The sequence below is a fragment of the Anser cygnoides genome, chromosome 28 (genome assembly GCF_040182565.1).
Source record: "Anser cygnoides isolate HZ-2024a breed goose chromosome 28, Taihu_goose_T2T_genome, whole genome shotgun sequence".
Classification (NCBI taxonomy): domain Eukaryota; kingdom Metazoa; phylum Chordata; class Aves; order Anseriformes; family Anatidae; genus Anser; species Anser cygnoides.
Window position 1 is genome coordinate 293,215 of NC_089900.1, and position 12,112 is coordinate 305,326.

Sequence of the window (12,112 nt, forward strand, 5' to 3'; positions counted from 1 at the left end):
ACACAAGGCACTGGGAGCACTGGGATTGGCCCCAGGGGGGCACTGGGAGCACTGGGACTGCCCCCATCCCGTACTGGGAGCACTGGGATTGACCCCACAGGGCACTGGGAGCACTGGGATTGACCTCATTCTGTACTGGGAGCACTGGGATTGACCCCAAGGGGCACTGGGAGCACTGGGATTGACAGCAGGGGGCACTGGGAGCACTAGGATTGACCTCATTCTGTACTGGGAGCACTGGGATTGACCCCAAGGGGCACTGGGAGCACTGGGATTGGCCCCATTCCATACTGGGAGCACTGGGATTGCCCCTATTCCATACTGGGAGCACTGGGATTGGCCCCATTCCATACTGGGAGCACTGGGATTGGCCCCATTCTGTACTGGGAGCACTGGGATTGACCTCATTCTGTACTGGGAGCACTGGGATTGACCCCAAGGGGCACTGGGAGCACTGGGACGGCCCCCATTCCATACTGGGAGCCCTGGGATTGCCCCCAAGGGGCACTGGGAGCACTGGGCCGGCCCCCTTCCATACTGGGAGCACTGGGCCGTGGGGCCGCGCTATCTTTAGCCCCGCTCCTTATCAGGAGCTGCCCGGACCCTCAAGGCGCCGGGGGGGGGGGGGCACCCCTCCCCTCCCCCCCCCCCCCCCTCCCCTCCCCCCCCACCCCCCCTCCCCCCCCCCCCCGGGGCTATTTCGGGCCCGGCCCCGCCCCCGGGGCAATAAAAGCGCCCCCCGCGCCCCCGGCCCCCACCAGCGGCCGACGGCGACCATGGTGAGTGGGGGGGGGCGACCCCCCCGGGACCCCCCCGGGACCCCCCCTGGACACCCCCCTGGACCCCTTGGTGCCCCCCCCCCCCGTCCTTTTATCCCCCCCCAGACCCCAAATTGCCCCCCCAGACCCCAAATTACCCCCCCAGACCCCAAATTACCCCCCCAGACCCCAAATTGCCCCCCCAAATACCCCCAAATTGCCCCCCCAGACCCCAAATTGCCCCCCCAGACCCCAAATTACCCCCCAGACCCCAAATTGCCCCCCCAGACCCCCCCCCCAGACCCCAAATTGCCCCCCCAGACCCCAAATCACCCCCCCAGACCCCAAATTACCCCCCCAGACCCCAAATTGCCCCCCCAGACCCCAAATTGCCCCCCCAGACCCCAAATTGCCCCCCCCAGACCCCCCCCCCAAGACCCCAAATTGCCCCCCCAGACCCCAAATTGCCCCCCCCAGACCCCAAATTACCCCCCCAGACCCCAAATTGCCCCCCCAGACCCCAAATTGCCCCCCAAGACCCCCAAATTGCCTCCCCAGACCCCAAATTACCCCCCCCAAGACCCCAAATTGCCCCCCCAGACCCCAAATTACCCCCCCAAGACCCCAAATTGCCCCCCCAGACCCCAAATTGCCCCCCCCGTCCCTTTAGGGACCCCCCAAATCCCCCCCCCACCCCCTAAATCCCCCCCCAGATCCCCAAACCTGCCCCCCCCGAGCCCCTCAGGGACCTCTGAGACCCCAAATCCCCCCCAACCCCCCCCCCAAATCCCCCAAACCCCCCCAAACCCCCCCAGCTCCCCCCCAATCCCCCTAATCCCCCCCAATCTCCCCCAAATCCCCCCCCGTATCCCCCAAAATCCCCCCCAAATCCCCCCAAATCCCCCCCAAATCCCCCCAAATTCCCCCAATTCCCCCCCAATCCCCCCCAATTCCCCCAAATCCCCCCCAATCTCCCCAAATCCCCCCCAAATCCCCCCCCCCCCCAAATCCCCCCCCCGACCCCCCCGTTGTGCCCCCCCAGGCCCCCAAGAAGGCGAAGCGCCGCGCGGCCGAGGGCTCCTCCAACGTCTTCTCCATGTTCGACCAGACCCAGATCCAGGAGTTCAAGGAGGTGAGCCCCCCCCCCCCGGGTGATGACGTCACTGGGGGGGGCAGATTATTTTGGGGGGGGTCAGCCCCCCCCCTCCCCTCCCCCTCCGGCACGCGGCACCTGTCCCTGTGCGGATCGGGTGGCGCCTTGGGGGACGCAGCTGTCTCCTTGGGGGGGGGGCCAAAAAAAGGGGGGGGGGTTTCCCATGAGCCTTTGCGGCCCTCACCCCTCCTCCACCCCCCTTTAACCCCCCCCTCCCCATTTTTGTCCCTCCCCCCCCCCCCCGCAGGCGTTCACCGTCATCGACCAGAACCGCGATGGCATCATCGACAAGGACGACCTGCGGGAGACCTTCGCGGCCATGGGTAGGGGGCGTGGCCTGTGGGGGCGTGGCCTATAGGGGGCGTGGCCTGTGGGGGCGTGGTCCGTGTGGGCGTGGCCTGTGGGGGCGTGGTGTATTGGGGCATGGCCTGTGGGGGTAGGGCCTATGGGGGCAGGGTCTATGGGGGTGTGGTATATTGGGGTGCGGTATATTGGGGGCGTGGCCTATTGGGGCGTGGCCTATTGGGGCGTGGCCTATTGGGGGAGTGGCCTCTGGGGGCGTGGACCCAGGGGGCGTGGCCGTTAGGGGTGTGGCATATCGAGGCGTGTTATATTGGGGTCTGGTGTATTCGGGCGTGGTTTATTCGGGCGTGGTTTATTTGGGCGTGGCCTGTTGGGGGCGTGGCCTATAGGGGCATGGCCTGTTGGGGGCGTGGCCTGTTGGGGGCGTGGCCTGTTGGGGGCGTGGCCTTTTGGGGGCGTGGTATATTGGGGCGTGGCCTATGGGGGCAGGGTCTATGGGGGTAGGGTCTATGGGGGTGTGGTATATTGGGGTGTGGTATATTGGGGGCGTGGCCTATTGGGGCGTGGCCCCGGGGGGCGTGGCCATTAGGGGTGTGGCATATCGAGTCGTGTTATATTGGGGTCTGGTTCATTTGGGCGTGGTTTATTTGGGCGTGGTTTGTTGGGGGCATGGTTTCTTGGGGGCGTGGTCTATTGGGGGCCTGGTCTATTGGGGGCGTGGCCGTTGGGGGTGTGGTATATCGAGGCGTGGTGTATTGGGGGCGTGGTTTATTTGGGCGTGGTTTATTTGGGCGCGGTCTGTTGGGGGCGTGGCCTATTTGGGGGCGTGGCCCCGTGGGGGCGTGGCGCGCTGGGGCGTGGTTTATAGTGGGCGTGATAGCGAATGGGTGGGGCTTGTGGAGGGGGAGGGGCGTGAGGGAAGGGGCGGGGCTTTGGGAGAAGGGGGCGGGGCTTAGATGAGAAAGGGGCGGGGCTTAGAGAGAAGGGGCGGGGCTTATGGAAAGGGGGAGGGGCTTAAGGAAAGGGGCGGGGCTTAGGGAAAGGGGCGGGGCTTAAGGAAAGGGGCGGGGCTTAGAGGGAAAGGTCCTGGTGCTGCGGCGCCGGAGGTGATGGCAAGGGGCGGGGCTTACAGCGAAAGGGGCGGGGCTTAGAGAAAAGGGGCGGGGCTTACAGCGAAAGGGGCGGGGCTTAGAGAAAAGGGGCGGGGCTTAAAGCGAAGGGGGCGGGGCTTGTGATAAAAGGGGCGTGGTTTGGGGGGAAGGGGGCGTGGTTTGGGATAAAGGGGGCGTGGCTTGGAGAAGGCGCACCTGGTGGGAATGGGATTTTTGGGGGGCAGGGTCTGCAGCAAAAGGGGGCGTGGCTTGGACGTGGGCGTGGCCGGTGGGCGTGGCCTGAGGCTCCGCCCCCCCTCTCAGGGCGGCTGAACGTGAAGAACGAGGAGCTGGACGCCATGATCAAGGAGGCGAGCGGCCCCATCAACTTCACCGTCTTCCTCACCATGTTCGGCGAGAAGCTCAAGGGTGAGGCCCCGCCCCCCCCGGCGGTGACGTCACAGCGGTGACGTCATCGCGGCGCTCGGTGACGTCACTTCCCCCCCCCCCCCCCCCCCCCGCAGGCGCTGACCCCGAGGACGTCATCATGGGGGCCTTCAAGGTGCTGGACCCCGATGGGAAGGGGTCCATCAAGAAGAGCTTGTGAGTGGGGGCGGGGGGGGCAGCGGGGGTCGTCGGGGGCAGCGGGGTCGTCGGGGGTCATGGGGGCATTTGGGGTCATGGGGGCATTTGGGGTCATGGGGGCATTTGGGGTCATGGGGGGATTGGGGACATTGGGGGGATATTGGGGTCATGGGGGGGATTGGGGTCAGGGGGGTCATCGGGGGGACAGCGGGGTCATCGGGGGTCATGGGGGCATCTGGGGTCATGGGGGGATTGGGGTCATGGGGACACTGGGGGACATTGGGGGTCATGGGGGGGATTGGGGTTAGGGGGTCATCGGGGGGACAGCGGGGTCATCGGGGGTCATGGGGGCATTTGGGGTCATGGGGGGATTGGGGTCATGGGGACACTGGGGGACATCGGGGTCATGGGGGGGATTGGGGTCAGAGGGACATTGGGGGACATCGGGGTCATGGGGGGGACAGTGGGGGTCATCGGGGGGAGGTCGAGGTCGTCAGGGGTCATGGGGGGATTGGGGTCATGGGGACATTGGGCGACATTGGGGTCATGGGGGGATTGGGGTCAGGGGGACATCAGGGGGACAGCGGGGTCGTCGGGGGACATCGAGGTCGTCGGGGGTCATGGGGGGATTGGGGTCATGGGGGGATTGGGGTCATCAGGGGTCTTGGGGACATTGGGGGGATATTGGGGTCACGGGGAGGATTGGGGTTAGGGGGTCATTTGGGGGGCATTTGGGGTCATGGGGGGATTGGGGTCATGGGGTCATCAGGGGTCATGGGGACATTTGGGGTCATGGGGGCATTTGGGGTCATGGGGGGGATTGAGGTCATGGGGACATCGGGGGACATCGGGGTCATCGGGGGGACAGCGGTGTCATCAGGGGTCATGGGGGCATTTGGGGTCATGGAGGGATTGGGGTCATGGGGGGGATTGGGGTCAGGGGGGATTGGGGTCAGGGGGTCATCGGGGGGACAGCGGGGTCATGGGGGGACAGCGGGGTCATTGGCGGGACATTGCGGTCATCAGGGGTCGTGGGGACATTTGGGGTCATGGGGGGATTGGGGTCATGGGGGGATTGGGGTCATCAGGGGTCTTGGGGACATTGGGGGGATATTGGGGTCACGGGGAGGATTGGGGTTAGGGGGTCATTTGGGGGACAGCGGGGTCATGGGGGGATTGGGGTCATGGGGTCATCAGGGGTCATGGGGACATTTGGGGTCATGGGGGCATTGGGGTCATGGGGGGATGGGGGTCACGGGGACATGGGGGGGGCATCGGGGACGTTGGGGTCATCAGAGGTCATGGGGGGTCATGGGGCCATTGGGGGGACATTTGGGGCCCCGGGGGGGCATCGGGGACATTTGGGGGCGCAGGCGGTGACCCCGTCCCCTCCGTCCCCCCCCCAGCCTGGAGGAGCTCCTGACCACCCAGTGCGACCGCTTCACCCACGAGGAGGTGAGGACCCCCTCCCCCCCCGCCCCCCAAAATCCCCCCTGGGACCCCAAAATCCCCCCTGGACCCCAAATCCCCCCCTGGACCCCAAATCCCCCCTGGGACCCCCAAAATTCCCCCCCCGGACCCAAAATCCCCCTATGCCACCTAAAGACCCCCCATGCCCCCCAAACACCCCTAGGACCCCAAATCCCCCCTGGGACTCCCCCCCAAAATCCTCCCCAGAACCCCAAAATCCCCTCTGGGACCCCCCCCAAATCCCTTCAGGACCCCAAAATCCCCCCCAGAACCCCAAAATCCCCCAGGACCCCAAAATCCCCCCCCAGGACCCCAAACCCCCCCCCCGGCACCCCCAAATCCCCCCAGAGACCCCAAATCCCCCCCGTACTGCCCAATGCCCCCCCCCCCCCGCTCCCCTAAACACCCCTTGGACCCCCCCCCAAATCCCCCTCCCACCCCCCGTGGTGATTTACGGGGGCGTCCCGGCCCCCCCCCCCCCCCCCCAATTTAATCCCGGGGTCCCCCCCAGATCAAGAACATGTGGGCCGCCTTCCCCCGACGTGGCCGGCAACGTGGACTACAAGAGCATCTGCTACATCATCACCCACGGCGAGGACAAGGAGGGCGAGTGACCCCCCCCGTGGGACCTCCCCCCCCCGTGGGACCCCCCCCCGTGGGACCCCTGACCCCGAGACCCCCCAAAACCCCCGGGGGCCCCCCGCTGGGAATAAAGCAGCTTTTTTCCAGCCGTTGGCTTTGGGGGGGTTTATTGGGGGGGGGGGTCCCAGCGCTGGGGGGTGGCCCCAAAGGGGGGGGGGGATTTTGGGGTCCCGTTGTCATGGGTTGACCCCAAAAGGGGATGTTGGGGCCCTGGTGGGGTCCCCTTGTTACGGGATGGGGTGGGATGGCCCCGCGATGAGTTTTGGGGTCCCCTTGGGGGTTCCTTCGCCATGGGGTGACCCCAAGTTGGGCATTGGGGGGGGTCCCTTGTCACGGGGTGGGGTCCCCTTGTCACGGGGTGGGGTTGGGGTGACCCCAAAGATGGACCCTGGGGTCCTCTTGGGGTCCCCTTGTCATGGGGTGGGGGTTGGGATGGCCCCAGAGGGGTGGACGTTGGGGTCCCCTCGCCCTGGGGTGTCCCCAGGATTGGGTTTTGGGGTTCCCCTTGTCATGGCATGACCCCAAAGACGGACGTTGGGGGGTCCCCTTGTTTTGGGGTGCCCCCAAGGCTGGGTATTGGGGTCCCCTCTCGTTACGGGACGGGGGTGGGAGGACCCCAAAGAGGGACGTTGGGGGTCCCCTTGTTTTGGGGTGCCCCCGAGGCCGGGTGTTGGGGTCCCCTTCTCATGGGAGAGGGGTGGGAGGACCCCAACGGTGGACCTTGGGGGGTCCCCTTGTTTTGGGGTGCCCCCGAGGCCGGGTGTTGGGGTCCCCTTCTCATGGAAGAGGGGTGGGAGGACCCCAATGAGGGACGTTGGGGGGTCCCCTTGTTTTGGGGTGCCCCCAAGGCCGGGTGTTGGGGTCCCCTTCTCATGGGAGAGGGGTGGGAGGACCCCAAAGACGGACCTTGGGGGGTCCCCTCGTTTTTGGGGCCTCTCAGCACCCCCCGGCCCCGTCCCCGTCCCCGTCCGCGGGCAGGACGCGGAGGGCGAAGTCGAGGGCGGGGGCGCTGTGGGTCAGGCACCCCATGGACACGGCGTCGACGTGGGGCGCCAGGAAGCGGGGCAGGGCGGCCTCCGTGATGCCGCCGCTCGCCTCCACCCTCACCCGCGGGTGGGACGCCTTCACCGCCGCCGCCGCCGCCGCCAGCGCCTGGGGGAGGGGGGGGGCAAGGACGGCATTTGGGGGGGGGCGCCCCACACTTGGGGGCGTCCCACCACGCTTGGGGGTGCCTCAGACTTGGGGGCGGCTCCATACTTGGGGGGCGTCCCACATTGGGGGGTCACTCCACGCTTGGGGGGCGCCCAACGCTTGGGGGTCACCTCACACCTAGGGGTCACCCCACACTTGGGGGGTGTCCTACATTTGGGGGTCACTCCACGCCTAGGGGTCGCCCCACACTTGGGGGCGCCTCGCACTTGGGGGGTGTCCCACATTTGGGGGTCACTCCACACTTGGGGGTCGCCCCACACTTGGGGGTCGCCTCGCACTTGGGGGTCGCCCCACACTTGGGGGGTGCCTCACACTTGGGGGTCACCCCACATTTGGGGGTCACCCCACACCTAGGGGCACCCCACACTTGGGGGTCGCCCCACACCTAGGGGGCACCCCACACTTGGGGGGCATCCCACATTTGGGGGTCACCCCACACTTGGGGGTCGCCCCACACTTGGGGGGTGCCTCACACTTGGGGGGTGCCCCACACTTGGGGGGGTCGCCCCACACTTGGGGGTCGCCACACATTTGGGGGTCACTCCATGCTTGGGGGTCGCCCCACACTTGGGGGGCGCCTCGCACTTGGGGGTTGTCCCACACTTGGGGGCACCCAACACTTGGGGGCGGCTCCATACTTGGGGGTGTCCCACATTTGGGGGTCACTCCACGCTTGGGGGGTGCCTCACACTTGGGGGGGTCACCCCACACCTAGGGGGCACCCCACACTTGGGGGTCACCCCACACTTGGGGGGGGCCCCACACTTGGGGGTCGCCCCACACTTGGGGGTGCCCCACACTTGGGGGTCACCCCCACACTTGGGGGGTGCCCCACACTTGGGGGTCACCCCACACTTGGGGGGGGCCCCACACTTGGGGGTCGCCCCACACTTGGGGGGTGCCCCACACTTGGGGGTCACCCCCACACTTGGGGGGCATCCTCACACTTGGGGGGCGCCCCACACTTGGGGGGCATCCTACATTTGGGGGTCACTCCATGCTTGGGGGGTCGCCCCACATTTGGGGGTGCCTCGCACTTAGGGGTCGCCCCACATTTGGGGGTCACCCCACACCTAGGGGCACCCCACACTTGGGGGTCGCCCCACACTTGGGGGTGCCTCACACTTGGGGTGCCCCACACTTGGGGGTCGCCCCACACTTGGGGGTCGCCCCACATTTGGGGGGGTCACCCCACACCTAGGGGGCACCCCACACTTGGGGGTCACCCCACACTTGGGGGTCACTCCACGCTTGGGGGTCGCCCCACATTTGGGGGTTGCCCCACATTTGGGGGGTCACCCCACACCTAGGGGGCACCCCACACTTGGGGGTCGCCCCACACTTGGGGGCGTCCCACATTTGGGGGTCACTCCACACTTGGGGGGCATCCTCACACTTGGGGGGCGCCCCACACTTGGGGGGCATCCTACATTTGGGGGTCACTCCATGCTTGGGGGGTCGCCCCACATTTGGGGGTGCCTCACACTTGGGGGGTCGCCCCACATTTGGGGGTCACCCCACACCTAGGGGTCACCCCACACTTGGGGGTCGCCCCACACTTGGGGGTCGCGCCGCCTACCTGTGGGGTGAAGTTGTCCAGGAGGACGATGTCGGCGCCGGCCTCCGCCGCCGCCAGGGCCTCGGCCGCCGAGCCGCACTCGACCTCCAGCAGCCGGGTGAAGCCGGCGGCGCGCCGGGCCTCGGCCACCACCTGGGGACACGGGGGGGGACACGGGGGGCACTGGGGGCACTGGGGGCACTGGGGGCACTGGGGGTAATGGGGACAACGGGGACAAGGGGGGCGATGGGGACAAGAGGGGAGAATGGGGACCCTGGGGGCTACGGGGACACTGGGGACACTGGGGACATGGGGCCATGGGGGCCAAAACCCCCAACCAAAATGGGGCTCCCCCCTAAAACAAAGGGTTCCCCCTCACCCCCCCAGTGGGTCACCCCCCACCCCCATATGTGGGTCACCCCCCATATGTGGGTCCCCCCAATATGTGGGTCCCCCCCAATATGTGGGTCACCCCCCAATATGTGGGTCACCCCCAATATGTGGGTCCCCCCAATATGTGGGTCACCCCCCAATATGTGGGTCACCCCCCCAATATGTGGGTCACCCCCAATATGTGGGTCCCCCCCAATATGTGGGTCCCCCCCCCAATATGTGGGTCCCCCCCCAATATGTGGGTCACCCCCAATATGTGGGTCACCCCCCAATATGTGGGTCCCCCCCAATATATGGGTCACCCCCCCCAATATGTGGGTCCCAACCCCAATATGTGGGTCCCCACCCCCCAATATGTGGGTCCCCCCCAATATGTGGGTCCCCCCCAATATGTGGGTCCCCCCCAATATGTGGGTCCCCCCCCAATATGTGGGTCCCCCCCATATGTGGGTCCCCCCAATATGTGGGTCACCCCCCAATATGTGGGTCCCCCCCAATATGTGGGTCCCCCCCCCAATATGTGGGTCACCCCCCAATACGTGGGTCCCCCCCCCCAATATGTGGGTCCCCGCCCCCACGCGTGGGGCCGCCCCCCCGGCCCCCAACCTGCGCCAGGGGCTTGCGTGCGGCCAGCAGGTGGTTGTCCTTCACCATCAGCAGCCCCCCAGGTCGTGGCGGTGGGGGTCGGCGCCCCCACGCCCAGCCCGTACTTCTCCACCAGCCGAAAGCCCGGCGTCGTCTTGCGGGTGCCGGCCACCGTCCCCGGCCACCCTCGCCCGCGGGCCACCGCCACCGCCCGGGCGGCCGCCGTGGCCACCCCGCTGCAGCGCCCCAGGGCGTTGAGCGCCGCCCTCTCGGCCAGCAGCACCCCGGCCCCCGGCCCTCGCACCTCGGCCACCACCGTCCCCGGGGACAGCGGGGCGCCCTCGGGCACCCGCCACCCCACGGCGCAGCCCGCCTCGCCCCACACGGCGTCGGCGAACGGGGCGCCCGCCAGCACCCCGGGGGACTTGCAGAGGAGGTGGGCGCGCCGTGGGGCCAGCCCCACGGTCAGGGCGGCCGGGTCGGGGCCGGGGGCGTCCTCCTCCAGCCAGGCGCGGGCCAGCGAGCGGAGGCGGGCGGGGGCAGCAGCACCGCCAGGGCGGGGGGCGGCGGGGGGCCGGCGGGGGGCTCGGTGGCCATCGGGGGAGCCTGCGGAGCGTAGAGGGGGTGGGAAGAGGGGCCAGAGCGGCGCCGGGTGGGGTGGGGGTCCTGCCCCATAGAGGGGCCCTGCCACACGGATAGGCCCTGCCCCATGGATGGGTCCTGCCCCATAGATGAGTTCTGCCCCATGGATGGGTCCTGCCCCATGGATGGGCCCTGCCCCATGGATGGGTCCTGCCCCATGGATGGGTCCTGCCCCATAGATGTGGCTCAACAATGGGTCCTGCCCCATAGATGGGTCCTGCCCCATAGATGGGTCCTGCCCCATAGAGTGGCTCTGCCCCATGGATGGGTCCTGCCCCATGGATGGGTCCTGCCCCATAGAGGGGTCCTGCCCCATAGATGTGGCTCAACAATGGGTCCTGCCCCATAGATGGGTCCTGCCCCATAGAGTGGCTCTGCCCCCATGGATGGGTCCTGCCCCATGGATGGGTCCTGCCCCATAGAGGGGTCCTGCCCCATAGATGTGGCTCAACAATGGGTCCTGCCCCATAGAGTGGTCCTGCCCCATAGAGGGGCCCTGCCCCATGGATAGGTCCTGCCCCATAGATGGGCCCTGCCCCATGGATAGGTCCTGCCCCATGGATGGGTTCTGCCCCATGGATGGGTCCTGCCCCATAGATGAGTTCTGCCCCATGGATGGGTCCTGCCCCATGGATGGGTCCTGCCCCATGGATGGGTCCTGCCCCATAGATGTGGCTCAACAATGGGTCCTGCCCCATGGATGGGTCCTGCCCCATAGATGTGGCTCAACAATGGGTCCTGCCCCATAGATGGGTCCTGCCCCATAGATGGGTCCTGCCCCATAGAGTGGCTCTGCCCCATGGATGGGTCCTGCCCCATGGATGGGTCCTGCCCCATAGAGGGGTCCTGCCCCATAGATGTGGCTCAACAATGGGTCCTGCCCCATAGATGGGTCCTGCCCCATAGAGTGGCTCTGCCCCATGGATGGGTCCTGCCCCATGGATGGGTCCTGCCCCATAGAGGGGTCCTGCCCCATAGATGTGGCTCAACAATGGGTCCTGCCCCATAGAGTGGTCCTGCCCCATAGAGGGGCCCTGCCCCATGGATAGGTCCTGCCCCATAGATGGGCCCTGCCCCATGGATAGGTCCTGCCCCATGGATGGGTCCTGCCCCATGGATGGGTCCTGCCCCATAGAGGGGCCCTGCCCCATGGATGGGCCCTGCCCCATGGATGGGTCCTGCCCCATAGATGGGTTCTGCCCCATAGAGGGTCCCTGCCCCATAGAGGGGCCCTGCCCCATGGATGGGTCCTGCCCCATGGATGGGTCCTGCCCCATAGAGGGGCCCTGCCCCATAGATGGGTCCTGCCCCATAGATGTGGCTCAACAATGGGTCCTGCCCCATAGAGGGGCCCTGCCCCATGGATGGGTCCTGCCCCATAGATGGGTCCTGCCCCATAGATGGGTTCTGCCCCATGGATGGGTCCTGCCCCATAGATAGGTCCTGCCCCATAGATGGGTTCTGCCCCATAGATAGGCCCTGCCCCATAGAGGGGCCCTGCCCCATAGACGTGGCTCAGCAATGGGTCCTGCCCCACAGCCACCTCCTGCCCCATAGAGGGGCCCTGCCCCATAGAGGGGCCCTGCCCCATAGACGTGGCTCAGCAATGGGTCCTGCCCCACAGCCACCTCCTGCCCCATAGACGCCCCCCGGTGACCAGCGCGGCCCCACAGCCACACCCCGGCAATGGGTCCTGCCCCCCACGGACACCCCCAGTGAC

The 12,112-nt window shown here is 67.4% G+C and overlaps 2 protein-coding genes and 1 long non-coding RNA gene across 3 annotated transcripts; 2 read left to right on the top strand and 1 right to left on the bottom strand.

Moving 5' to 3' along the window:
• The first annotated feature begins 704 nt into the window (after positions 1-704).
• LOC136787070 (myosin regulatory light chain 11-like) lies at positions 705-6,091 on the top strand. The gene is given in 8 exon segments (XM_066984198.1): positions 705-779; positions 1,801-1,890; positions 2,159-2,234; positions 3,630-3,734; positions 3,830-3,908; positions 5,297-5,345; positions 5,872-5,894; positions 5,896-6,091. Coding segments are annotated over 8 exon segments (504 nt in total). The 5' UTR covers positions 705-776; the 3' UTR covers positions 5,975-6,091.
• Positions 6,092-6,425: 334 nt separating this feature from the next.
• Positions 6,426-6,778, top strand: LOC136787076 (uncharacterized). The gene is made up of 2 exons (XR_010826808.1): positions 6,426-6,570; positions 6,665-6,778. It is a non-coding gene; the product is annotated as an uncharacterized lncRNA (long non-coding RNA).
• A 17-nt stretch (positions 6,779-6,795) lies between these two features.
• QPRT (quinolinate phosphoribosyltransferase) lies at positions 6,796-10,698 on the bottom strand. Its single transcript, XM_066984185.1, is given in 5 exon segments — positions 6,796-7,154; positions 8,794-8,925; positions 9,772-9,833; positions 9,836-9,862; positions 9,865-10,698. Coding segments are annotated over 5 exon segments (1,263 nt in total). The 5' UTR covers positions 10,691-10,698; the 3' UTR covers positions 6,796-6,938.
• Positions 10,699-12,112: the final 1,414 nt, after the last annotated feature.